Here is a 27,042-nt window from a genome sequence, read left to right as displayed (position 1 = left end):
CAAGTGAGCGGCAGAGCTGAGGTATGGCCAGCGCGTAGCACCCGCACGGGGGTTGGCGAGCGGAGTGAGCAGGGGGAGACCCCCTAGTAATAATAATAATAATAAAGCATCCTAAGAACTGTGGAACCCCAAGCAGTTCAAAACATTTCTTGTGGGGACAAAAGGAACACTAAATTTCAAGTCTTTGGGATAAACTTCCACAGATGTGTCAGGTCTGGCGACTCCCAACTCTTTGCGAACGGCCTGACCAAACTCTACTTTTCCCGATTTTGTCTACCATGCATCAGAATTCTTGACTAGATAGAGATGGTCCTGGTAAAAACATGTTGGTAGGCCTTTCAGAAGCATAATTCTTGTCCTTTTCACTCACTAATCCTGAGAAACACAATATCCTTAAGTAGGCCACACTATCGTAAGGACGGCCTTCCAACACCACCTGAGAAATTGCCAGTTTCTCCCAGGCACCAGGGAATGAGAATCCCTCCATCATGTTCTGGGTTTACCCCTGGCCCTTCTCCTACTTGCACCTTTAGGGAGGCACCCAGGGAACATCACAATCACCACACATGCCCGAAGCAGCTCCTTTAAATTTGCCAAAGCAGCGGTTCTACCCCAAATGCCTCCTGTATTGACAACTTCCTTACCCCCCTTCCTAAAGTATAACCTTCCAGATTTCAGAGCAGACAGAAGAGGCCGACTCAGGCTGTCAATTTAACAGAAGGAATGGTGATTGTTCATCCACAGTTACAAAGAGCTCCGTGGCCTATGGGTATAGTATTGCGCATTGTTTCTGGAGTTGAAGGACAAGTTTGGAAAGCCGCATTGAAGATTAATAGCAGGGTGTACACGAAGGCCTGTGGCTCAGCTTACAGAACTTCTTGGAATCCCTGAAGATGATCCTTCTGATTATTTGAATAGAAGAAACTGTGTCACAAATTTGGGAGAGGCTACAAAGACCGTCAAGTTCTCTAAAGTAGTAATAGTCACTGACGTGACCGAAGCGGACTGTTTGTACAGCGAGTGTCGAGTGTACTGCTGGAGATCAAAAAAACGGAAAGTGTATGTCAGAAGTGACAGTGCTTTCGTCGTGTCTCTTTAAAGGGGCGTTTGGTGTAATCGGCCCTAATGTGCTGCCATTAGTTGCTAGATCATTGCAGAAGGGGATTGTTCCACCGTGTTTTAGGCATGCAGTGATTCAACCCCTGTTAAAATAATTATTCTGAACTGTAGCTGTGATCAGGCAGCACGGTGGCACAGTGTTAGCGCTGCTGCCTCACAGTAAGGAGACCAGGGTTCGCTTCCCAGGTCCTCCCTGCGTGGAGTTTGCATGTTCTCCCCGTGTCTGCGCAGGTTTCCTCCCACAGTCCAAAGACATGCAGGTTTCAAGCTGAATAAAGATGGTTTTGCTAAAGTACTGAGATTCAGCTTCGTATTTTGGGGTGCAAGACGGGGGACTCGCACATCACAGCGCACACACACACACACACACACACAACAGTAAACAGTATACGCTCATACAGATGTTGACTATACGAGCGAGGCAGACTGACTCAGACGGAGAATAGGAGACGATTGCCCACAATCCCGCAGCGAGAGAGAGACAGAACCACCATCAGCTCAGTTGTGAGCACATGACACTCAGCAGACAAAGCGTATACGTATTACTTGTATTGCAAGACCTCACTCGTTTATCAAGTCAAAATTTATTACAAATTTTAAAACACTCGTAAACCAAGTTACTCACAAACCGAGGTTCCACTGTATATATATATATATATATATATATATATATATATACCTCGCAGTAAGGAGACCCGTCTGGGTTTGCTTCCCGGGTCCTCCCTGCGTGGAGTTTGCATGATCTCCCCATGTCTGTGTGGGTTTCCTCTCACAGTCCAAAGACATGCAGGGTAGGTGCATTGGTGATCCTAAATTGTCCCTTGTGTGTGCGTATGTGTGTGCCCTGCCCAGGATTGGTTCCTGCCCTGCGCCCTGTGTTGGCTGGGATTGGCTCCAGCAGACCCCCATGACCCTGTAGTTAGCTCCATCCATCCAACCCACTGACTCCTGTGGTCTCTTTCACTTGGATGTTAGAGGTTGCACTGAGTAAGTAAAGCTGGTGTGGTCCAGCCTGGCCCGACACAGACACGCGTGGGACACAAGTTCACGGCCCACAGGTTTTATTTTTCCTTGTGGGAAACGCCTTCTCTGTTCCCCACAAGTGTAACACAGTCCCAGCACAAGACAATATGTCTCTTCTCTTTATCTTTTCTCCTCCTTCACTCCTCAGTTCAAGCTTCGTCTTCCTCCTCCCGACTCTGGCTCCCCGAGTAGTGGCTGCTGGATAACGCACCCAGAAGTGCTCCAGGTGCCTGATTACTCGTTTCCGGCAGCACTGCCAGGTTGTGGCTGAAGAACTGCCCATAAGGGCTGAGCCATTCCTGCTGCAGCAACCCCTGGCAGCACCTGTGGATCCCAACAGGGCTGCACCACACTCCAACTCCCATGCAGCCCTGCAGGAGTCCAAGGCACCGCTGCCACCCAGGTGGGGCTGCCATCTAACGTTCCGGGGGAGGTAACGCTCTGGCCCCACTTGCTCCCCTGGTCTTCTCAGCGTGGAGGCATCCCAGCCGGGCAGGAGCCCCGGCTGCACGCTACCCTGGGAAGAAATATTGGTTCGTGTGTGTTTGACTTTAAGGCTGTAAAACAAAAAAAAAAAAAAAAGGGAATATTTCAAAGGGGGGGGGGGGGATTCTTTTCTATGCCCACTGTAAATGTACAGATTACAGAGTGAATACGCATTAAAAATCATTCAAACAATGAGCAACGACACTCCACGTCTGTCCATCCGACACATCAGCCCACCTCAGGCAGGTCTTTCTGACTTCTAATCGGCCCTCTTCAGTATTGTAGGGGTGCCTTTTATAGTAAGCTGGGGCTGTGAAATCAACAGCCTCAGTTTGGAGTGCCGATCAGACTCGCTGTCCTGGAGGCAAACGTCTGACAGAGGAGAAGAGACAAGAGGGAGCTGGGAATTCCCACACCCAACGTGGTGTCGCCTGCCGCAGACCAGAAAAAAGTGGTTAGCTCTCGTTAAGATTCCAGCATCGGTAACCAGAGAACAGAGGATTTTCTGTCCTGCAAAATGGTATGAAGACACCAAGTACGGTATTTCCATTAAGTGTCACTAGGCATGTTTGGAATTCGCCATCTGAACAGGACGAAATGGGCAGTGAACACGAGACGAGGGGATCACAATCAAGGATAGCAACAATGGCTTTCACTTATTTTACAACAAAAATCACTACAGCAGACCAAGCTTCGAGTCCCCTAAATATTTTTTAATGCAACCACCTGAGCAGCTAACAGTCACAGAACTAGCCATGTCAGTCCACCCACCCCCACCCCCCCCTTTCTGGTCACTGAAGCCCCCCTACCCTTCCTGCTCTCCTAGATGTCACTGCTAATTCCAATCAGATTGTTAGTAAGGAGACGGATTGCTTTCTCAGTTGTTAGTCGTTGTTTCTGTCCACCTTTGACCGAGTCAGGAAGATGCCACAGGGCAAGATTAACATTTACTTAAAACAAAAACGCCTCAAAGCATTCACATCAGTGGTCCTTTACCTTGGGTTAATGGCAGGCTAAATGTGGGGTTGGCATTCTCGGATTTGGTTTCCCCTCGGGTCAGGCTAATGTGTAGATGTGATCTGCCCCAAGTGGATTGGCATCCATTACAAGTGTACACTGCCACCAGCATAAAGGTTGGAAGGAATAAAACTATTGTTACGGCACATCTTAATTCATTTCTTTCCCTTGCCTGATGGAATCAATAAGATTGAGGGGGAAAAAATGGGGAATTGCCCACTTATTGTGCAAGAAATTCAGGAAGGGGTCAAGCTTCTCTCCCATGACAACTTGTTTGACTCTTAGCTGACGATTTTCTGTTAGTAGTTTGCCCGTCTTCTTGGTGTTGATCATCTCCATTGCAGACTGATTTGCTCCTCATCCCCTCTCACCAAGTGGGCTCGGGCCTTGTGAGAGCCTGGGAGACGACTATTGCTCCCCTGCAAATTAGACGCAGAAGAATTAAATTGTCAAAACCCAGCCGAGCTTACCAGCCACAAAAGATCTTTAGAGGTAGCGAATCACAATACAGGGCGAGTCAAAATGATGTTCACATTTGAACGGCAGAAACAATTTATTCACAAAACATACTTCATATGTGCAAGATGACAAGAGCGGCGCTTGGGGGTGGCAAGTGGGGTGACGGCCCCAGGCCCCGCACCTAAAGGGGTCCTGCGTGTCCCGTTCGAGCGGATTTCTCAAGTTATATTTTGATAAAGTCTGTGTGTTATCTCTCTATTATAAAAGAAAATCTTGAGATGAGACGAGACTATTGCCAAGAGATTTTTTCAAGTCCCGCCCTCCTCTCCACCATTTCCAGTTCACAGCCCTCTCACCTCTCGTGGGTGTGAATGCTTTTGGCAGACTCCATTCCTGCGCTCTCAGCTCTTATAAATTTTTACGTTTTCCTTACTTTAAGTTCCTAATAAAAGTAGACTTATTATGTCCAAATCTTATTGAAGAATTTCATCCCAAGGATATCGACAGAAGAAATGAGTACACAGGCAATCCTTGCACCGAGAAATGATGAAGTGAAATTAATTAACGTGAAAATTGTCAATTGGTTAAATGCGTATCAGTAGACTCTGCTGAAACAGCTGGTGGTGATGGTGTGGAAGATGAAAACATCAACTTACAATATCACGAAGAATATCTACAGCCATTAACACTGTCAGGTCTTCCACCAGCCAAATTACTGTTGAAAGAAGGACGTATCATAATGTAATTGCGTAATTTATGTCTGAGTGATGGGCTATGCAATACGACAAGATTAGTTGTATTGAAAATTGGGTAAACAATTCTGACATGTAAAATTTTAACAGGTGACAAGAAAGTTAATGGAGTCCATCTAACATTAGACACCAAAGGACACCTTGATATGCCATTCATATTCAAACGTTTACAGTTTCCCGTTAGTATAGCTTTTGCTATGACGATTAACAAATCACACAGACAAACATTCGAAAAAGTCGGTTTATTTATTAAAGAGAAACAAGCAAAATTCACTCACGGGCTGTTATACGTTACGTTGTCATGCTGAAAGTCCAAACACGGGATCAAAATTCAAAACGATCTTGACGAAAACTTCATTCCAAGTATTGTTTATACTGAAGTTTAAACAGTAAAAGTGTAAGTTTAAAGAGTATTTGTGTGTTAATTTCAAAGCCAAACAGAACAAAAACGTATAACGCAATGAATACCCCTAATGCAACATAACAGATAATTTTCTTTCAATTTATTACGTTTTACTATTTTTTAACTCTGGTTAAATCACTCGCGGTAATGTCAAATAGTTAGTTCTATTATGCATATGTAACAATTCCCATGAAAATAACAATCTGTTTAAATTGTACATCCGCTTCCTCACACATGAGCGGCAGAGCTGAGGTATGGCCAGCGCGTAGCACCCGCACGGGGGTTGGCAAGCGGAGTGAGCAGGGGGAGACCCCCTAGTAATAATAATAATAATAATAATAATAAAGCATCCTAAGAACTGTGGAACCCCAAGCAGTTAAAAACATTTCTTGTGAGGACAGAAGGAATACTAAATTCCAAGTCTTTGGGATAAACTTCCACAGATGTGTCAGGTCTGGCGACTCCCAACTCTTTGCTAACAGCCTGACCAGACTCTACTTTTCCTGATTTTGTCTACCATGCATCAGAATTCTTGACTAGATAGAGATGGTCCTGCTAGAAACATTTTGGTAGGCCTGTCAGAAGGGTGTATGTTAACATTATTTTTTATTAAATTTGTGCACAAGGTTTGCACAGTCCACACTTACCGGTAACAGCATTTGACGTAACCTGGTCAGCCTTAAGGCCCCCTCTGCAAAATGATTTACAGGAAAATCTCAACCTGTTCGCCATCATGTTCAACACACAAAAAGAAAATAATCAAAAAACACAAAAAAAGACTCCATTAGTGTTAACGTCATTTTGAGTCGCCCCGTATTATTACCTCGCTGACGCCTTTATCCAAGGGGACTTGCACCATTTCAGATATGCTTGGTTACGTTTCTTAGACTTTTCCCAATTGCAGCACAAGCAGGTGAAGTGAGTTCCTGATGTTAGTAACAGAATTTGAACCCACCTCCCCACCCCGAGGGTCTGAAGGCCGAAGCCTTCACCACTATGCCACACAAAACACACTGATGGAGGATCAATGGCCACGGAGCTCAATTCCATTAACTTGACGCCGAGTCATGACATGTGGCCCATTAACTTATTTTTCTGACTTTTGTTAGGCGCCTCTCCGCCACATTCCAGTTCTGGTGTTGCCACTGCCAGGGTGAGCCAAGTGTCAACTTGTTTGTCAAAAATCACACACCAACCATAAAGAGGTTCTACCTGTTCTTCACTTTCATTATTACCTTAAGTTGCCTTTCTGGAAATTTTTCGTAACGCTTATTAGATAATTGGATTGGTTTGGCTGCCACGCTCAAATTTAATTATATTACCTGCGAGAAGCCTTTGGGTGAAATGCTCAGTCGGCAGCTTCAAGCCATTTAATGAAACACAAGCAGAACTGGAAACACCTCAACGGGTCAATGGCCACCAGCTACAATCCTCCCTGCAGGGCCTGTGCCTGACAAAATATAGAAAACCATCCTCATTTATACGCACGGCAAATTCACCAAACTGGGGCAAGCGTTAAATCAGCCATTTGAAAGAAGGAGCCGCACCTCTGGTAGGTGTTTAGCAAACAGAAAAGGTCAGGCGGCAGGCTGCTGAGGGTGACCTGTAAACAAGCGGCCATCTCGCTGCACGGCCAGATCAAATTTCAAACGCCATCGGCACAATCGGACAGATTTTGAGGGTTATCCTACCTTGACAGTCGGTCACAGGAGAAGATCTTAGTGTATTCTAATGTGCAAAAGATACAATTACACAACGTGCAGTTTGAAACCGCTTTAAGAAAAGACCGGGTCAGGGGAACGGATCGATTTCTCACTCAAACATACAACAGCCTCCTTCTTAATCCGTCCTTTGTTCTTCGCCAGCTTTTTCCTGGACAGAACTGCAAGGAGGATCGAGTGCAAGGCAGTAACCAATCCCAGAGAGACTTCATGAATATTAAAAAGCACACATTCAAAATGAGACGGCGTTTCAGAAGAAAACGCTTATGGTACCAAAAATGTGTCGACTGTCAGCGTAGCTGCGTTTTCCCAAAAATGACCAAAGTTCAGCAGCTCTAGCTGAAAAAAACGGGATTCAACAAAAGCCTGACGCGCGGAAACGATTCAACAGACAAAATATCTTCGTTTTTAAGAGTTTTAGTTAAAAATTCAAAGTAAAACAGTTCACCCAAAAAAAAAACAAAAATTAAAATAGCATAAAAAAAAGACAACGTTATTGTTAAGAAAAGTTCAAAGCTTAAATTTTGTTACATTTCTAATCGTTACAAAGTCCCATTTCAAAACAGTCAGAAAACGGTCTGCCAATCCCACTTCTAAGCTGAAAATGGGTCTTTGAAGTCCCTGTGCACTGTGTGGCAGGCGGCCGGGGTTCATGCCCAGCCGGGATGCCCCTGCACTGTATCTTCAGGGGGAGCAGCCCTGGACGGTGCAATACCACCCCCCCGGGTTGGAGAGGTGCCTCGAGTTCCTGCAGGGCTCCATGGGAGTTGGATTTGGGTTGCAGCCCTGTTGGGTCCCGCAGGTACCGCCAGGGGGTGCTGCAGCTGGGACTCTTGAGCCCCTTATGGGCAAAGTATTCACCACACCCGGAAGTGCAGCCGGAACACGGTGATCAAGCACCTGGAGAAGTTCTGGGTGAACTATAAAAGGGGCCAGCGACCACCACTCGAGGAGTCAGAGCCGGGTGGAGGTGGACAAGAAGAAGAAGAAGAAGTGCTTTGCATAACTTGTGTGCTGTGGAACTGTGAATTGCCTGTGGGACACGGGGAAGACATGCACCCACAGGGGAAGAAAAATAAATATTTGTTTTATTTTACACGTGCCTCTGTGCGAGTCTGTCAGGTCGGGCGCTATATAACGTCTTATTCACAACTGGGACCCTGCTATTCTAAACAACAACTGACTCCATTAACACACTGCGTCCCAGTGTGGGAGTGATGATGGGAGTGTTACTCAGTGGTGCCGAGGGGGACGACACCTTGTGGGCGATGCACTCCACCAAGTGCAAGGGTAACTAGCTTAATATTTTGTTCTGGTAAGTTCTAACTTGTTGATTTTCAATTGTATGTTTTTAATATTTCTTAAGAGCCACCTATTTATACAGTGGGGGGAAAATACGTATCTGATCCCCTGCTGAATTTGTACGTTTGCTCACTTTACAAAGAAATGAACAGCCTCTCGTGTTAATGGTAGTTTCACTTTAATGGAGAGAGACAGACCACCAACCAAAACTCCAGGAAAAAACACGACATCAAAGTTATAAATTGATTTGCATGTCATTGAGTGAAATAAGGATTTGATCCCCGACAACCCAGCCAGACTTCTGGCTTCCACAGATTGATTGATTGTAATCCACTAATAATCAATCGCAGATACTCCTGATCACAGCTCATTATGTGTATAAAGCACATCTGTCCACAAAATCCATTTCTTCCATTCTAACCTCTCCAGCACCACGGGCAACACCAAAGAGCTGTCCAAGGACATCCCCCTGGTCTATCAGCGGCTAAGCGGGTTTCTCTTTCCTCGGCGGTTTCACTTCGGTGACTCAGTCGTTTTCTTTCAGCTTCATGCCGTAGCCTCGCACTTCTTTCTTCTTCCGACTCGTTAACTTGGGGCTGCCTTGCCAGCTCTTTGTGCTTCCAGCTGTAGCTTCGCACTTCTGGGCCAGACACACATGCGCGTGCGCACACACACACACAGACGCGCACACGCGTTTACATACAAGATAGTTTGTTTTTTTTCTTTTTAACAATTTTCAGCCCGATTTTCATTCTGCTTGCCTGGTGTTCCGATTCTTTAATTTATTATAGCGGGTCTGACGCTAAAGTTATTGCAGCCTTTCATCATTCAGTGTTGTTGAGCTGGCTGTCAGTTCTGTATGTTTTAATTATTATTAGGATACAATGAAGGGTGCAAACTGCACAAAAAATAAAATAAAATAAAATAGGACAACAACAAAAGAGAGGTAAGTGTTAAAAGCAAAAGTAGAAATATTTCTAAATGTCTTATAAATTAAAACAATATCATACTGCTGTGCTTTTCTTATGGCAGAATAAGGGGGAAAAAAGACCATCTAAATAAATACAAATCCATTATTATCACTAATTGTGAATTTGACTGGACCAGTTTTGGGTCCCACTGGTCTAAGATGTCACTCTATTCAGGGCCTTACAACATGCTGACGGTGCTCTCAAAAAACAGATTTAGAAACGTCGGGTACAGCAAAATGGGGGCCACAGGATTAAATAACATATTAACAGACACAATTTGCTTGTAATTGAGACCCTTGACTTTTTTCAAATTCAAAACTTGATATCCAGTTACTTCAAATCCAAACATGCTACGTATGCATTTACCACGTAAAACTGCTTTTTTAAAGCTTTTCCTCCATGGCCCATTGACTACGATGTAAAGCACCAGCGCAGTTCAAGATGTTTCTATAAATTTAAAAAACAGTTTTAGAAATGTCTGGTATGGCAGAAAGGGGGCCATTCAATTAAATAACATTTTATTAATAGACACAATGTGCTTGTATTTCAGACCCTTGACTTTTACAACTCTCTCTTATTAAAAAAAATCTTCGAAGGAGATGAGACGCGATTTTCTCAAAGAGACACTTACACCTCCCGCGAGACGAGTCCACGCCTGGAGCCGGAAATAAAGGACAAAGAGTAGATGACAAAGTAGGTCGTCGTAAAGAATTCAAAAATGTTGGAGAGGTACACATGCAGACCAGGTTAGAGATCATGGAAGTACGAAAATTTGAAAGTCTCAAAAAAAATGATAGTCAAGATCACATTAGCACGAAAAAAAATGGAAATTATTACTCAGTGAAATAACGGAACAACGTAAAGAGATCGAATATGTCGTTCGGATTTAAATTTTAAGTCAGAGACTTGTAGATCATCTAATTCGTGTTGTCAGCTCTTATAAATTTTATCAGGACAATTTAATACGTTGTAGAGGACACGTCAACAACTAAGCGAAGAAAAAAGAGCAGGGACAAACATTTGAAAAAGTCATTTTATTTATAAAAGAGAGAAAAACGATATTCACTCACAGACAGATATACAGTACATGGTGTTGTCACAATGAAAGTCCAAACATGGAATCAAAACTCAATGCGATCTTCAAGAAAAGTGAATTCCAAATATTGTTTTTACTAAAAAGTTTTAAAGTAAAAGTGAAAATAATGCATATATAACAATTCCCATGAAAAGAACTCTCTCTTTATATTGTATATCCGGTTAACCAAACTCGGGGGTTGGCGAGCGAAGTGAGCAGGGAGTGGAGCCCCCTAGTAATAACTTCAAATCCAAACCTTCTTCACAAACATGCTATGTATGCACTTACCATACAAAACTGTTTTATCCTCTTTAATAAAACCCCTGTGTGCGTGTCTTCTGGTGAAGTGCGCGGGGCGCGGTGCGATGCTTCAAAACAGATGCTTCAAAGGCCGCCTGACGCGTCACTCAAGACAGAGAGGGCGGGACCTATAAAATATCGCACGGCCGATCCAATCGGATTTCGGTAAATGAGGTAAGACCTAAAACATAAACGCACAAAAAATCCAATCGGGTACTGAGACGCGGAGACCGGCTTCCCCAAAGAGGTGGGATTGGTGTTTGTTGTTGTGCAAGCGTTCACTCTGAGGATGTCAGATTTGCGATTAACAAACTTGGCCCGGTAAAGTGGAAAGTGTTTTCCTAAATATACGAATTTTCATGATATTACAATAGGATGACTTTTAAAAGTAGATTTATTTTCGCGCACATAAAATCCGTTGCTGGGGAGTCGCCATACAGACAATAATCAGTTGCACGCCAGCACGGTTTAAAATACTTGCTGGAGAGATGTATTACTGTGAGAGAAAATTACAGGCACACAATACAGTGACGCATATTACAGACAAATACAAGCCAGTATTATTGTAACAGAAAATAGACGGTCCTTTGCCATTTAATATAGACTGTTCCAACTAATGTTTATGCACTACTATTCTAGCGCCCGTTATTGTAACGGGCTTAATGACTAGTTCATTTATATTTAAAATTTACAGAAACTTCTTGACCACACTGGTGCTTTACATTGTAGTCAATGGGGCATGGAGGAAAATCTTTAAAAACCAATACGTCCAGTTGTCGATTATTGCTCCGTGTCCTATGATTACACACTGTAAAACAGTTTATATGGGTCATTTATTTAATAAAGAACACCTATATTAATTAGATTCAGCCATTTCAAAAATAGATCAACTGTTGTGGTGCCACAGCTCAGCAGCTTAGTCTTCCTCTGCAACAACCTTCTACCTCCGGGGGGCTGTGGTTTCCTCCTAACAGACCAAATCACAGTAAACATGTCATGCCATGTGGCTGGTTTAATTCCGATTGACTTCCGTATTTATGCGAGAACTCACACAAGCGAATAGAAAAACGTATCCTTGCCATAAGAAAAAAACAGTACCAGCAATATGCGATCAAAATTATTTCCAGATCCCCTTTGTTGTCACAAACCTACGTCAGATACACGGAAGGCGCGGATCAATACTCGACAACTGTCTTGTAAAATGTAACCCATTTAGTATGATTTTAAGCTTTCCCTTCGTTCCCCACACTTTCAATGATGAATGCCATCCAGTGGGTTTTGTTTCAACCATACAAGCAGCAACTTATTGCAAGGCTCTCCCCGCAAACCTTTCACGACCATCTCTCATTCGCTTCAATCGTATTTCACGACTCAGCACAGCCCAATCAGAGATGCCTCACGAGCGACTGATAGTTTAACAAACGCTTCTTTAACTAGTCAAGGAAGAAAGAAAGAAAGAAACAATTAAAAAGCAAATATTTTCAAATTAAGAAAAAAAGCACGTTCCATTAGTCGTGGCGATTAGTTACAAATTGAGAAAGTGGCATGAAAGAAAACATTTAGCCACGGAGAACGCTCCGGAAACTAAAACTTGATAGATGATCCTGCAAGGGGTGGCCCTGGACAACATTTTATTAGTTTTGCAGCCCATTTGGTGATCTAGCTGGCCATACTGTACGACACGACAGCAGGATCAAGCACGGGTCAAAAGAAATCCCTCAGTCCAGCAGTTCGTTTTAAAAGATTTCGTGAAAAGTCAAGGCAAGAAGAAAGAAAAAAAGGTTACACACGTAGAATAAGAGAGTCTCTTCTCTAAACTTAAGCTTTTCTTGTCAAACTTCAGTTGTTTTTATACTTAAAAGATGCTTTACGTCACCTTCAGTACGCTCTAAACTTATGGCACCGATCGTTCAATACAGCACGTTAACTTTCATGCTATAGGGCACGTTAAGGCGCAGTTTAAAACCGTGTGCCCTCCACTCCTTACTCTCGGCAAGTCAGGTCACTAACTGAGACTTTTCTGTAATCAGAGGGACAAGAAATAGTGAGAATACCCCAATTCAACTTGTGGGGGCTACAAGAACCTCCCATACACTAATACAGGGGTCGGCAGCCTTTCAGCGGTGTCGTGCCGAACCTGTGTTACAATGTTATTCCGCGTGCCAACATGATTCTACCAATTTTGTTATAAAAGGTATCAAAATGGGTCCAGTTATAATGGCTTTATCTTATATTACTGCTCATTCAATATTTTAATATGACACAGGATCATATGTCAAAATTTTTTATAACTGCATTCGCTTTATTTTTGGTTGCAACTATTTGACTAAAATAAGTACAATATTCCCTCGCTACTTCGCGGTTCACTTTTCGCGGATTCACGACTTCGCGGGTTTTTAAATACAAGTGATTGCCCGCCTATCGCGGAAGTTATGTTCCAGACCCATCAGCAACAGGAGAAAATCCGCGATATAGAAAGACCATATAAATAAACATTTTTATAGTTTAAGCCTTAAAATACCCATCCCACATGCTTCAAACACATGTAAACTTATAAAACACACTTTAACACATATATCCTTAGCCCGACATCCACATATCATGAGTAACATCTCACTATTATAAAACATTTTAACTTCACGCAAGACAAGACAGTGAGACAGGAAAATAGGTGATGTACAGGCTTTTAAATTATTGACACGCAGAGCGACAAGCAGCACAAAGCCAGCACAAAGTCCACTTCTCCTTAGCATTCATTCAGCTCCCCACCCCCTTGACAATGCGAAGTGGCAGGAGCGTGCACCTCCGGGTAGGGGGGGTTTGAGCGAACGTGAATTCAGCAGTCACACACACACACTCCTCCTCCTCCTTCTGAACGCGCAGAGCGACAAGCAGGCATTTTGGCAGAAGCAGCACAAAGTCCATTTCTGCTCTGCTGAGAGTTCAGCTGCCCCCCTTCACAAAGCGAGTGCAGACACATCTACGTCTGATCGCTGCGTGCAGTGTTGGTCTGAAGTGTTTAAGAGCATAGGAAGTGTTTATAAGAGTGTGGGAAAGGTTAACAAGAGAGTGAGAAAGGTTTATAAGAGTGTGGGAAGGGTTTATAAAGCCTTAAAATATGTATAAATAATAAAATAAATATAGGTATCTACTTCGCGGATTTTCACCTATCGCGGGGGGCTCTGGAACGTAACCCCCGCGATAGATGAGGGATTACTGTAGTTTGTTTCTTAAAGCCAGAAACGGCCCTTTATATAGCTTCACTTTACTCAGAGTTTTTAAACGTGGCCGGATGTTTAGTTCGATAAAGTCTTTGTACACTTGACATTCGACACACGACACTTTCACAGCACGATCCTTTTGTTGTACAAATCCATATTCACGCATGCAAAAGTCTTGAAAAGAGGGAACGTCAAGTGTTTGTCTTATAGTATATTAACAACAACAAGAGGTTCGTTTTAATGTACCACGGCCTGCACTGAACACATGGTTTCCCTTTACATGCAAGTCGAATGTGCAAAACGTAGGTGGGGACGCGGAGTACGAACACATGTTCTTACATTTTAATTACAACACAAGAAGTTTGTTTTAATGTACCACAGCCTCCACTTACATGTGAGTCGCATAAGCAAAACGTAGGTGAGGGCGCGAACACTTGCACTGTAATTAAAATATAATTTTTTTTACTAGATTTCAATTCAGAGTACCATCGAAAATCGTTGAAAAGGCTGCCGACCCCTTCACCAATATATAGGCAAATATTTAATATCAGTAACGGTACACTGCATGATAATGTGAAGTGAATCCACTTGACTTGCACATTCCTAGTTTTCCTCCTCTTTCTCTGTATGTTTATCATTCGTTTGCTCAGAGGTTGATGCGCTTGTTGCTTCCTGAGCAGCTCTTCTTCTCTCCACACTAGCAGCCCGCTTCTTCTCTTCTTACGTTGGCATCTTTTCACATTAAAACTGATTAAGTCACTGTTTGTGTTGCAATTACTTAGTACATTTTCCTTAATTTTTCACTTAAGATGGCACTTCAGTCTTCCATCTGCCTTAAGAATGAATTAAGATATGAAGAGGTAGAGGAAGTGATGGTGAAGGTGGTAGGGATGAGAACGGCGCCCATATGTACGCGCTGCACAACAGCCCTGCTGGCCGCTGCCGAGAGTTTATTCTACAATAAGATAAAAAGAGGAATAACCTTGGAGGTCAATCATCACTCCGAAAGTGGACGGTAGAGGTCACATAGTGTACCAAATTTCAGGTCAATCGGTCAAACGGTTTGCGAGCTACAAGTGATTTAAAATTCTGGACAGACAGACAGACAGCCATGGTAGCGTATTATACAAGAAGATGACTTAAATAACTACCAACTAGTGCAAGCCGCTGCCCATAAACAGGAGGGCAGAACGCAGTCCGACATTAACAGATTCATCCTTTCTTTACCATCTCAAACAGGCACAAACTCCGAGAAAGAAAAGCCAAGAAGCTCAGTTTCAAGAGTCGTTTCCAGCACCTGACGCACTACTTCAGCAAAATGCTGGAAGAATCGGGAGCCTAAAAAAAAATAAGCCACAAACACAAGTCGGGTTTTTAAGGATTATATTTTTTAGCAATGGTAGTACAGCAAAAATATAACACCTGAGATACAGATTATGTGTACGTCTAACAAATAGACAGCAGCACAACTTTTATGGTATTAAAAATAACACATAAAAATATGCACATTTGTCGGTCTGTAGTCAAGAATCTAATTACAAAGTAGAAAATTATTGTTTCCCATCTGAAGTTCCTAAACAAACTGGTAACAATCGACACAAGTTACAAAAAAACAAAAAAAAAAAAAACAAAAAGTATTAAAATAAAACAAATTTAAAAATGATTTCACTGGCAGGCAGATAAATTACTACAAACCTTTCACTGTAGAAAGCTTCAAAAGTTGAAACACAGAACCAACATCAGAGATTAAAAGAAAAAAAAAAAAAACAAAAAACAAAAAACAAAAGTGGCGCCATACAAAAGACAAGGATAAGAACAGCTATAAAGTGAGCGACACGCTGGTCCACCTCCAACTGGAATAATAAATAAATTGACAAGGTGCAGCTCTCCTGCCGGTGGCAGACAACAGTTCCACGGAAGTACAGACAGACAGTCTCGGAGTCTGCGGAAATCCGTCCATGTCTGAGTGAAGGCACTTTCACCATCCATCACTGGACAATTTCAAAATAGTGCAGTATCGCCATGATGTGCTGCGGCATGAATACGTAACCCGTGTACACAGCCATGCCAGCCACAGAGATCAGCAGGGAATCTGAAGGTCGGCGTTAAGGAAACCTGCAAGAAGGCAGTAAGCTGAGCCTTTTCAGAGTCATTTGTCTTTCCATTTGTTTTCAGAGTTTAACATTTAACTAAAATGTGAACACAGTACAATCATTTATATATCTATATTAGCCGCCCCCCACGGCTTTGCCCGTGTAATAGTGAAACAAGACAGTAAGGAGGGTCCCGCCCAGCTTCCCACTCCTGACGTCACGCAGCCTCTGTCTCGGATTAGTGTGAATATATTGTTCCTAGCACACTGTGATTCTTAGCGCGATGAGAGAAGTCGCAAAATCAACTGGAATGTTCAAGCAAATTCTAGAAAGAAAAAAAAAATCTAAATCCGTTCAGTAGTTCTCACGTGAAAAGCAGACAGACATACAAACACACACACACACACACATTATATACTGTACACACAGTAGCCATTTCCCACGGCTCCGCCCACGTAGTAGTGAAACAGGACAAGCTTTAAAAATCAGTAAACAAAAACGTAATCGCTAGCTAAGCGGAGGCGAGGTACACTCCAAAACGTGGCCAGAGGTAGACCGGCTCCCCACTCCTGATGTCATGCACCCGTCCCCCCCCGTCCCCCCCGCCGTCTCGGATTAGTGCGTATGTATCGCTCCAACAAGCGAGCTATGATACATAGTGCAATGAGAGAAGTCGCAAAAATCAACCGGAATGTTCAAGCAAATTATAGAAAGAAAAAAAAAAAAAACGATCGAAATCCGTTAAGTAGTTCTCTCATGAAAAGTGGACAGACAGATAGACGCTGGATTTTATATAGAGAGAGAGGGATATACACACACACACACACACACACACATATATATATGCATAGGGATCCAGAAAAGTTGCCCCCAACACTTCGCCCCAGATATTTTCCTTATCACCTACCTGGATCATTTCAACTTTTTAAAAAATGACCACCACACATATTTCTCTTTTTATTTTGATTTTATTTTAAATATTAAAATAGCATTCTACAGAATTAAAGTTACTGGATTTCGTGTGTTTTTTTTGTCAGTACTGTTTCTCAGTTTGACGTGTCCGAGCACACTACAGCTGTTAACGCAGCTCGTGTTTGCCGTTTTCACCGTCCGACTACGACGAGGGCTGCACAATTTCGAAATGACACAACCTGTTTTCGGTAATTCAGGCAATCAAAGAAACAAAAAGTGTGCTCCAATTTCTTCTAAAATCAAAGGAACAGTCCAAGATTTTTAAAATCGTAATGTGACCGATTACCTTAGAGGCATTGCATACAACTTTGAGTTTTAAACAATGATTTTGTTAATTTCTTTTATTTTAAAATGTTAATTTGTTTCGACTACAGAGATAACGTGACTAACATATAGCGGTAGCTGGCTGCAATTGGCCTGGAGTCTAAACTGAAAATGGGACTGAAACAACAATCATCTTAATGAGCACTACTTAAATATATTTCATATGCTTTTTGTTAACCTTTAATTTCAAGTATATTTTTAAGTTTAATTATATTTCAAGCATTTGGTTAATTTTTTGGCAATTTTAACTTTTGCATTTATTAAACCAAAATAAAATTAGAAGATATAAAAAAAAGTTAGGTGCATTATTTACATTTCTGTAACCTACTCATTATGTACAGGGGGCAAATTGTGGAAGGCGAAATGCGAGGGGCTAAGTGTGGGAGGTGAACTGTTGGGGGTGAAATGTGAGGGGTGCCTTTTCCGAACACACACAATATTAAGAGTTGTCCGCCTTTCACATAAACCACTGGGTGTTGCACCTTCGAGATCTTATGTGATACAAAGAATACGCCCCGTAAATTGGAGGTGCAGGCTACCTCAGCCATGTAATTGGGTATTCAGAGCCATTTCACAGCAAGTGGTGTCGCGTCCACACGCTGTGACTGACAGGACATGACTAATGGCACAGACATGGGGCACTGTGGACAGGAACCGAACCAGAGTGATATCTGCCGACGGTGAAGCGGATTACGTGATAGAAAGAAGTCGATGACGACTTGACTTCCCTGCCTTCCCTTGCATACAACCTGCTGGTATTTGCAGACCACTGGGGCTGGATGTGCTAACCGGAATACAACAATTATATAATATAGGAGGAGGAGGAGGAGGAGGACTGCTTTGTCTTTCGCTGTGCACACCCTGCTGGCACTTGTGAACCACTAGGGTTGGATATGCAGTGCATGAGCCAAACTGCAGGAGATGATTACAGGATATGAAAGAAGAAGAATGAAAGCTTCAGAAAGTTAACGGGATTTGGATGTTTTGCACGTCAAACTGCACAGGCAAAACGATCGAGAAGATGACATGGTTGCTGAGTGGGAAGCAAATTGCATAGGAAGAAGAACACCAACTCCAGCATCTGCTGCCCATCAAGCACATGTGGCATGGCAACCCGACGGTATTCATGCACCACCGAGTCTGGAACCTCAATCTTGGGAGTACCAGAGGGCCATGCGTTTTCTAGTACAGTATGTCACGCTTATGCTACTACACTTGGTACCGCCTGGTCTTTGGCATAACATCTTCAGAAATCATCAACTGGAGAATGAGGGACACAAGGCGAGAACAACATGTGAGACAGCATTCCACCCTTTCAGAGCACATCCCCTTGTGTCACCCTAAAGTGTTGGAATGCATATCACAACATTGAGATTTCAGATTTCACTGGATTACGTTAGCCGGGAGCTACATCTTTGTACTGCAATTCACTTTGGGTAAATGTCTGATCAGAATGAATAAGTGCAGATTTCCATTGCGGTCTCTGCTCCATGATGATTTAAAAACCAAACTTTACTGCGAGGATAATTTGCTACTCTCTGTTGGTACCCTCCTAAATCAATGCACGTGTACCCTCTAATACAGCGGTTCCCCAACCTTTTTTGCACAACGGACCGGTCACATGCAAGACAATTTTCCACGGATCAGCCATTGCATGCGTATAATAAAGCAAAATAAAGTGGCTTTTCTTTTCACACAGGGTGCATGGTCTCTCTGTGGCGGAGCAGTTTTGAAGGATTCTGGGCCTCACTGGATAGCTAGTCGACACTTACTATACGGAGCAGGCAGGTGAATCGCCTGGCGCGACAGACCCGTAATTTAAGTAGGACTCCTGGTATTTTTTGTTTAAATCCAGCTTTCTTTTTGTCTTAAGAGTCTTCTGCTGTCTCCTCATTGGGCGTTTCCTCTTTTTCAAAGATGCTCTCCAGAGAGGTTTATTAAACTGGAACAGAGAGAAGTGTGGAAAAGAGACACAGACGGAGTGATGGAGAGCAGGGCCATCCTCACAGGTGGCGCAGTGCTAGTGCTGCTGCTTTGCAGTAAGGAGACTGTGGAAGATTGTGGGTTCGCTTCCCGGTTCCTCCCTGTGTGGATAGTGCTTGGAGTACTGAGAAAAGCGCTATATAAATGTAATGAATTGTTATTATTATTATATCTTAACAGCATTATAGGCCCCCCAGGCAAAGCAGTGGCCCTACACAACCATTCAGCACGTCACAGCATACATGGATTAGCATGGGGCCCCTATGCTCGTGGGTAACTGCCCGGCATGCCCATGTGTTAAGATTGCCCTGACGGGGAGTCTGTTGAATGATGTGTGGTTACAGTTATTGAAAGTAATGAATAGTTTTGTGTTTTTTTTTAAAGCCGACCCTCCTACTTCCTTAATTACAGTGGCTGTCGAAGTCCATAAACACCCGAACACAGTCACCGTTCTACTGAGATGATCGGGTCATTTTCAAAATAAAACACCCTGCAGACTCCGACAGTCAATACAATGGAAATAAAACGTTTTTTATTCTGTGTGTGGCCTGGTGGTTGGGTACCGCTGCTCTAATCGACTTGACCCAATGCTGACGAGAAAGACTCCGGCCGGCCCCTGTGACACACACACACACACCTGGGCGGTTTGGATTTCAAAACAGATGGAAGACCACTTTCATTTTATAGAAAAACACAGCTGAAAGCAAAACTTCTCTTCTCATTTAAATGCCACTTTTAATGCGGAGTCCCGCGATTCTCAAGTTCACATACCACACGTTACTAAGCCCCTACTTTTAGGAGACTTGTCGCCAATGAGCGATTACTGGTAACGCAATTTATGTTGTACTTTAGTCTTAAGGCTGTACTTCTTCCACTGGGAAATGCTATTTTAATTGGAAAATGGTTTAACGTTACAGATTGCATGACCTTTATAATGATATTCTAATTTATACTTTCTTATTTCTTCTTCTTTCAGCTGCTCCTATACAGGGGTCGTCACATTGGACGATCAGTCTCCATATCATTTTTTGTCACACAGACTGCATTCATGTCCTCCTTCACCACATTCTTAAACTTTCTCTTTGAACTTCCTCTTGCCCGGTGGTTCCATCCTCACTGTTCTTTTCCTGATGTACCCCTCATCTCTCCTCTGCACGTGTCCACACTATCTCAATCTCTCCTCTCACTTGGTCACCAAACTGTCATACCTGTGTACCCTCATTACTCCAAGTGAAAATTGTGGCATCTTCAACTTCTCCACCTCCAGCTCTGCCTCCCTTCTTTTTGACTTCAACTGATACAACAGAGCTGGTCTCACTACCATTTTATAGACCTTCCCTTTCCCTCTTGCAGGTACTCTCCTATCACAAATCACTCCTGCCACCCTTCTCCACCCAGTCCACCCTGTCTGCACGCTCTTCCTCACCTCTGTGCTGCACTCTTCATTGCTTTGGACTGTTGAACCCAAGTGTTTAAACTCATCTACCTTCACCACCTCTGCTCCTTGCAGTGGCACCCTTCCCTCTCCTTCATGCACATGTACTCCGTCTTCCTCCTCATGACTCTCGTTCCCCTAATCTGCAGTGCATACCTCCACCTCACCAGGTTCATCTCAACCTGCTGTCTGCTCTCACTACAGATCACAATGTCATCCTCGAATATCACAGTCCATGGAGACTCCTGTCTAATCTCATCTGTCAACGTGTCCATCACCACTGCATACAGGAAAGAGCTCAGAGCTGATCCTTGATGTAGTCCCACTGTCACCTTGGAGCAGGCTGTCATTACTGCACACCTCGTCACAGTCACAGGGTCTTCATGCGTATTATGCACCATCCTCACATACTTCTTTGCTACTCCCGACTTCATCATACAGCACCACGACTTCTCTCTTGGCAACCCATCATACGCTTTCTCCAAGTCCACAAACACCCAATGCAATTCATTCTGACCTTCTCTACACCCGTAAAGCAAATTCTCTCTTCTGCAGGACTCTTTCCTGCCATGAAACCACATTGCTGCTCACAGATCCCCACCTCTCCTCTCAGTTTAGCATCCATCACTCATCCCCATATCTTCACGGTGTGGCTCATCAACTTTATACCCCTGTAGTTAGTGCAGCTCAGCACATCTCCCTTATTCCTGAAATTGGTACTACTAATTTATTTTTTGTGTGTTTAAATTTAGGATGACATTGTGGAACAACGAAATGCACTGCAGCTTCACAGATCCGGTGCCTGAATGCCAGCTGTGTCAAGTGTGCAAATTCTCTCAAGTGTCTACACAAGCTTTGCTCCAGGTACACCTTTTGTTGTTTTTTTAGGTTAACTTGAGTTTGAGATACGCTGACCTGTGGGAGTGTGCATGAGGGGGTCCTACCATGGACTGGAGCCCCTCGATGTGCCCGGTGGTGCCAGTTAAAGCTCCAGCACACAGGAACTGGAAGAAGTGGGTTTTGAAAATACTACTTAAGATAGTGAACAAAAAGAGAGTCAGCAGTACGTTAGAGCAGCGCTCCACAAACTGTGGGTCAAGGGGGGCTGAGGAATAAGTTGTTAAGATTTGAAAATTCTAGGAGTTGAAAGTAATCGTTTTGAGGGATAGGAGGACCTGAAATTCCTAGAAAGTTAGAACAAACTACCCTTTAAACTCCTTTCTCAGTAGCATCGCCTCACTTTACTCCTCAGAGGAATATTATTTATATATATATATATATATATATATATATATACATATACACACACATACATATTATAATATATATACACACATACAGTGCATCCGCAAAGTATTCACAGCGCATCACTTTCTCCACATTTTGTTATGTTACAGCCTTATTCCAAAATGGATTCAATTCATTTTTTTCCTCAGAATTCTACACACAACACCCCATAATGACAATGTGAAAAAACTTTACTTGAGGTTTTTGCAAATTTATTGAAAATAAACAAACTGAGAAAGCACATGTACACAAGTATTCACAGCCTTTGCCATGAAGCTCAAAATTGAGCTCAGGATCCATCCTGTTTCCCCTGATCTTCCTTGAGATGTTTCTGCAGCTTCATTGGAGTCCACCTGTGGTAAATTCAGTTGATTGGACATGATTTGGAAAGGCACACACCTGTCTATAGAAGGTCCCACAGTTGACAGTTCATGTCAGAGCACAAACCAAGCATGAAGTCAAAGGAATTGTCTGTAGACCTCCGAGACAGGATTGTCTCGAGGCACATATCTGGGGAAGGTTACAGAAAAATTTCTGCTGCTTTGAAGGTCCCAGTGAGCACAATGGCCTCCATCATCATCCGTAAGTGGAAGAAGTTCGAAACCACCAGGACTCTTCCTAGAGCTGGCCGGCCATCTAAACTGAGCAATCGGGGGAGAAGGGCCTTAGTCAGGGAGGTGACCAAGAACCCGATGGTCACTCTGTCAGAGCTCCAGAGGTCCTCTGTGGAGAGAGGAGAACCTTCCAGAAGGACAACCATCTCTGCAGCAATCCACCAATCAGGCCTGTATGGTAGAGTGGCCAGACGGAAGCCACTCCTTAGTAAAAGGCGCATGGCAGCCCACCTGGAGTTTGACAAAAGGCACCTGAAGGACTCTCAGACCATGAGAAAGAAAATTCTCTGGTCTGATGAGACAAAGATTGAGCTCTTTGGTGTGAATGCCAGGCGTCACGTTTGGAGGAAACCTGGCATCGCTCATCACCAGGCCAATACCATCCCTACAGTGAAGCATGGTGGTGGCAGCATCATGCTGTGGGGATGTTTTTCAGCAGCAGGGACTGGGAGACTAGTCAGGATAAAGGGAAAGATGACTGCAGCAATGTACAGAGACATCCTGGATGAAAACCTGCTCCAGAGCGCTCTTGACCTCAGACTGGGGCGACGGTTCATCTTTCAGCAGGACAACGACCCTAAGCACACAGTCAAGATATCAAAGGAGTGGCTTCAGGACAACTCTGTGAATGTCCTTGAGTGGCCCAGCCAGAGCCCAGACTTGAATCCGATCGAACATCTCTGGAGAGATCTTAAAATGGCTGTGCACCGACGCTTCCCATCCAACCTGATGGAGCTTGAGAGGTGCTGCAAAGAGGAATCGGCGACACTGGCCAAGGATAGGTGTGCCAAGGTTGTGGCATCATATTCAACAAGACTTGAGGCTGGAATTGCTGCCAAAGGGGCATCGACAAAGTATTGAGCAAAGGCTGTGAATACTTATGGACATGGGATTTCTCAGTTTTTTTTATTTTTAATAAATTTGCAAAAACCTCAAGTAAACTTTTTTCACGTTGTCATTATGGGGTGTTGTGTGTAGAATTCTGAGGAAAAAAATTAATTTAATCCACTTTGGAATAAGGCTGTAACATAACAAAATGTGGAGAAAGTGATGAAGCGCTGGGAATACTTTCTGGATGCACTGTATACACACACACACACACACACACACACACACAGAGACAGACAGAGTGTATACATACACATTAATACACTAAAAGTCAACATTTAGAATACTTCAGTTTTTCTTCAGACTTAATCAGCCGAAAAGCAATGAATGACCTACAATGGTGAACATTTGTCAAAAGTAAATTTTTTGTTGATTTGCTATATTAAACCATTGCTTAGTGTTCTTTTTAAAAAAAAAAAAAAAAAGTTAGTTTTTGGAAAAATATTCAGCCCTGGGAGAAAACAAAAAAAAAAAAATATCCCTAAAAGAGTTAAAGCAGAGTTGATAGGCTGTTACTACAACCTCTGAAGTACAACTTGGACAATATGAAACTGTAGAATGGCAAGAAAACTAGCAATTAACAAATGGAGAGAAAATGAAAATGGCATTATTACCATTAGAAGAGTAGGCCTTTCATTTTGAGAAATTGCAAAAAATATCCAAGTGTTGGCGAGTCCAGTGGTGTCCTAAACAATCCAACTGGCAAACGGAAGAAACTCTGATAGGAAGAGAGCCGACAGAGCCAAAGTCACAAGACAATCAGAAGACAAGTTTCTGAGGGTCACCAGCTTGCGTGATAAGCTCTTGTGTTGTAAGGTGCCTAACAGTGCAGGTCGGCAAAAAGCAAAGGACGTCCTGTGAAGAGGAGACTTTGTGCTGCAGGTTTGACAGGGCAAGTGGCAGGAAGAAAGCCATTCCTTAAAGGACACAATACCGGCTGTGGACCACTGCAGACTGTCAAACACGGAGGAGGTGGTGTGAGGGTCTGAGGTTCTTTTGCTGGATGCCAAGTTGGGGACTGTCACTCCGAATCACAAGGGATGAAACAGTGTGGCTGTTCTATCTGTAGTAGGTGCAGGCTACTTTGATGAATCAAAACTTTGAATACAATTTGGTACACTTAATGATTTCTTGACTCATTTGTATTATTTCACATTGTTTAAAATTGTCCAAGTAATACTTTAGAGGGTGTAATAACAGCAGATTATAGATAAATATATACTGTATACACACACACCCACCCACAACACACTTGTGACATCAGTGCCACCTGAGAACCTGTTCTCTTCAGCAGGAAACGGCCCGTTTGAAGCAAGATGAGGTCACTGTTCAACGTTTCAGTTAAGCAGGAACAAATACGATTTTATTTCTGATTATTTGGAATCTTGAACCGAAATCGCTCTGGGGGTTCAGTGGGAATTATCTCACACAAGTCAGTTAACAGTAAACAGTTTTATGTCTGGTGTGTACATTTTTAAACCCAGTATTTCAGTTTTACTGTTTAGTAATGTCTTATGTTACACAATGTCTGACAAAATAATCGCATATTGAAATCATCAGGTTTCACATAAAAAGCCCAAGAAAATCTCTTCACCGGAGGTAACCTGCGAGTGATCTTTAACTGTCAAGTGCAAAGTAAAGGCTCGTTGGCTGCAGTTTCCCAGCTGAATGGTACCTAATTGGCTATTATTTAAACGAAAGCAAATACTCTGCTCGGCGTGTTAAATGTAAAAGATGCAGTTTTTCCCTTTGTGCACAATGAAAGAAGATCCGCGTCTATCGTCTTGAACGCAACACGATCCTTTATTAAGCGGGTGCTCTTAAAAAGCAGTCCAACTCTGAAAAGCGACTCGGCCGCGTTAGATTCGTCTTGTACGGCGTCTACCAAAGAGCCACTGAACGCCCCCTACCTTCCTACACGGACTTTGATCCGCGCTACCTTTGAATGGAGTCACGCCTGCAGCGGTGTGTCTGCAAAGCGGCCATCGACCTTCTTTTATGCGCCCACCTCTTACGCCACTTGTTGCATTTTCGGCAAACTACGCTTTACACTCACCTGCTCTTAGGATCCCACATTGTGCAACTCAAATTAAACGTAACTAACGCCGGGAGGGTCGCTCGCTAACAACGCTCGGTCGGCATTAATCGCTACTGCCAACTGTTGCGCTCGACTCTTTCCGTGAATTACCGCACCCTAAAATGCCCAACCCGAGGCCTTTCGCACATTGCACAGTTAAAACAGACAAACCGCGCCCACTTTCGTACACATACGGAATACTCGGCTTTCTAGGGCTAATATGTCCCCGAATCGGGTTAGAAACCCACCCACATATAAATTCGAGCCCCGACCACCCCTGTCCTACTCTAAACCGATAACGGTCTGTCCGGTTAAGTCTCATTCCCCGCCACAGACCCAAGCGCTCAGAGTAAAAAGGATACTGAAGACGGTCCGCTCCCAGGGCTCGAGCATGTAGAGCGCGGTGATCAGTAGGTACTGGTAGTACAGCCATGACATCTGCTTCCAAGCCGAACGCAACCCCATGATCGCAACTTTCAGCGTCGTTGTCTTCCTCAAGCACCAAGTTCCCGTGCTTGCGTTGAGCTCAGGCGCTTCCGTCTTACCACTCTTTTAGCCAATCAGTTGCACGATGTAGGATGTCGGCTCTTTAAACAGCCGCCTCTAGAGGCGGATCGGCCACGCCTTTGTGTATATGTCTGCGCATGCGCTTGAGTCTCCACGTAACGGAAGAGCAATGCTCCGGAAACGTGGACTGACTTAATGCCCGCCCTTACAATAGGAAACAATCCCGCCTTACGAGTGTATGATTAGCGCTGTGATACAAATGCACAGCTAAGACAGGCGCCGGTATTTATTTAATAGCTCGGAGTTTCAGTTCGATGTGGGGGCAGCACAGTTTAATTTGAAAACTACTGCCGAGTTCAGATATTATATAGGCTCCACTCACATCGGAGGAAGTACCTGGCACACTGTCACCTTCCTCCAGATAGTTTGTGTTAGTCTGCCTGGGATATTCTGTCGCTTTTCTAAACACCACACAGACGGAGTAGGTGGGGATGGCGGGGATTGAGAGCCAACGTGAGAGGAACCGCCTGTGGCCGGGGTGGGAGCAGCACAGGTGACCTCAGTGACCTCGCTGGATTGTATGAGGACACCGCAATGACAAGGTCAGGCGACAGAAACGACACCGGCGTTCTCGGGCGAAGCTGCAACCACAGATCATTATAGGCAGAGATTTAGACAGGCTTGTAAATAAATATGCAGTGGAAATAGAAAAGAATCCCCCCTTCGAAATATTCCCTTTTTTTTTTTTGCTTTACAGCCTTAAATGTGAACACACAAACTAATATTTCTTCCCAGCGTTACTTACTCAATGCCATCTCTAACATCCAAGTGAAAGATATCACATCTACAGTTCAGAAGAATAATAAAAAATCAAAAACAAGACCTACTGAGATGAATAAAGGATCACCCCTCAATGTCATTTTGTTGACCCCCCTTTTACTTTAATGACAGCCCTGAGTCTGTTGATTCTTCTCTGTCAGCTTTGCACACCTAGATATTCGCCCCCCACTCTT

At 43.5% G+C, this 27,042-nt stretch overlaps 1 protein-coding gene across 1 annotated transcript; it reads right to left on the bottom strand.

Annotated features, from left to right (window-relative positions):
- Positions 1 to 15,217: 15,217 nt before the first annotated feature.
- Positions 15,218 to 26,074, bottom strand: sptssa (serine palmitoyltransferase, small subunit A). Its single transcript, XM_028821773.2, has 2 exons — positions 25,885 to 26,074; positions 15,218 to 15,941 (listed from the first exon to the last, which is right to left on the bottom strand). The coding sequence occupies exons 1-2, from the start codon at positions 25,985 to 25,987 to the stop codon at positions 15,838 to 15,840; spliced, it is 207 nt and encodes a 68-aa protein (XP_028677606.1). The 5' UTR covers positions 25,988 to 26,074; the 3' UTR covers positions 15,218 to 15,837.
- Positions 26,075 to 27,042: the final 968 nt, after the last annotated feature.

This window comes from Erpetoichthys calabaricus, chromosome 16 (assembly GCF_900747795.2).
Source record: "Erpetoichthys calabaricus chromosome 16, fErpCal1.3, whole genome shotgun sequence".
NCBI lineage: Eukaryota > Metazoa > Chordata > Cladistia > Polypteriformes > Polypteridae > Erpetoichthys > Erpetoichthys calabaricus.
Note: the sequence above shows the minus strand (reverse complement) of the source record. Positions and strands in the feature narration are given on the sequence as shown.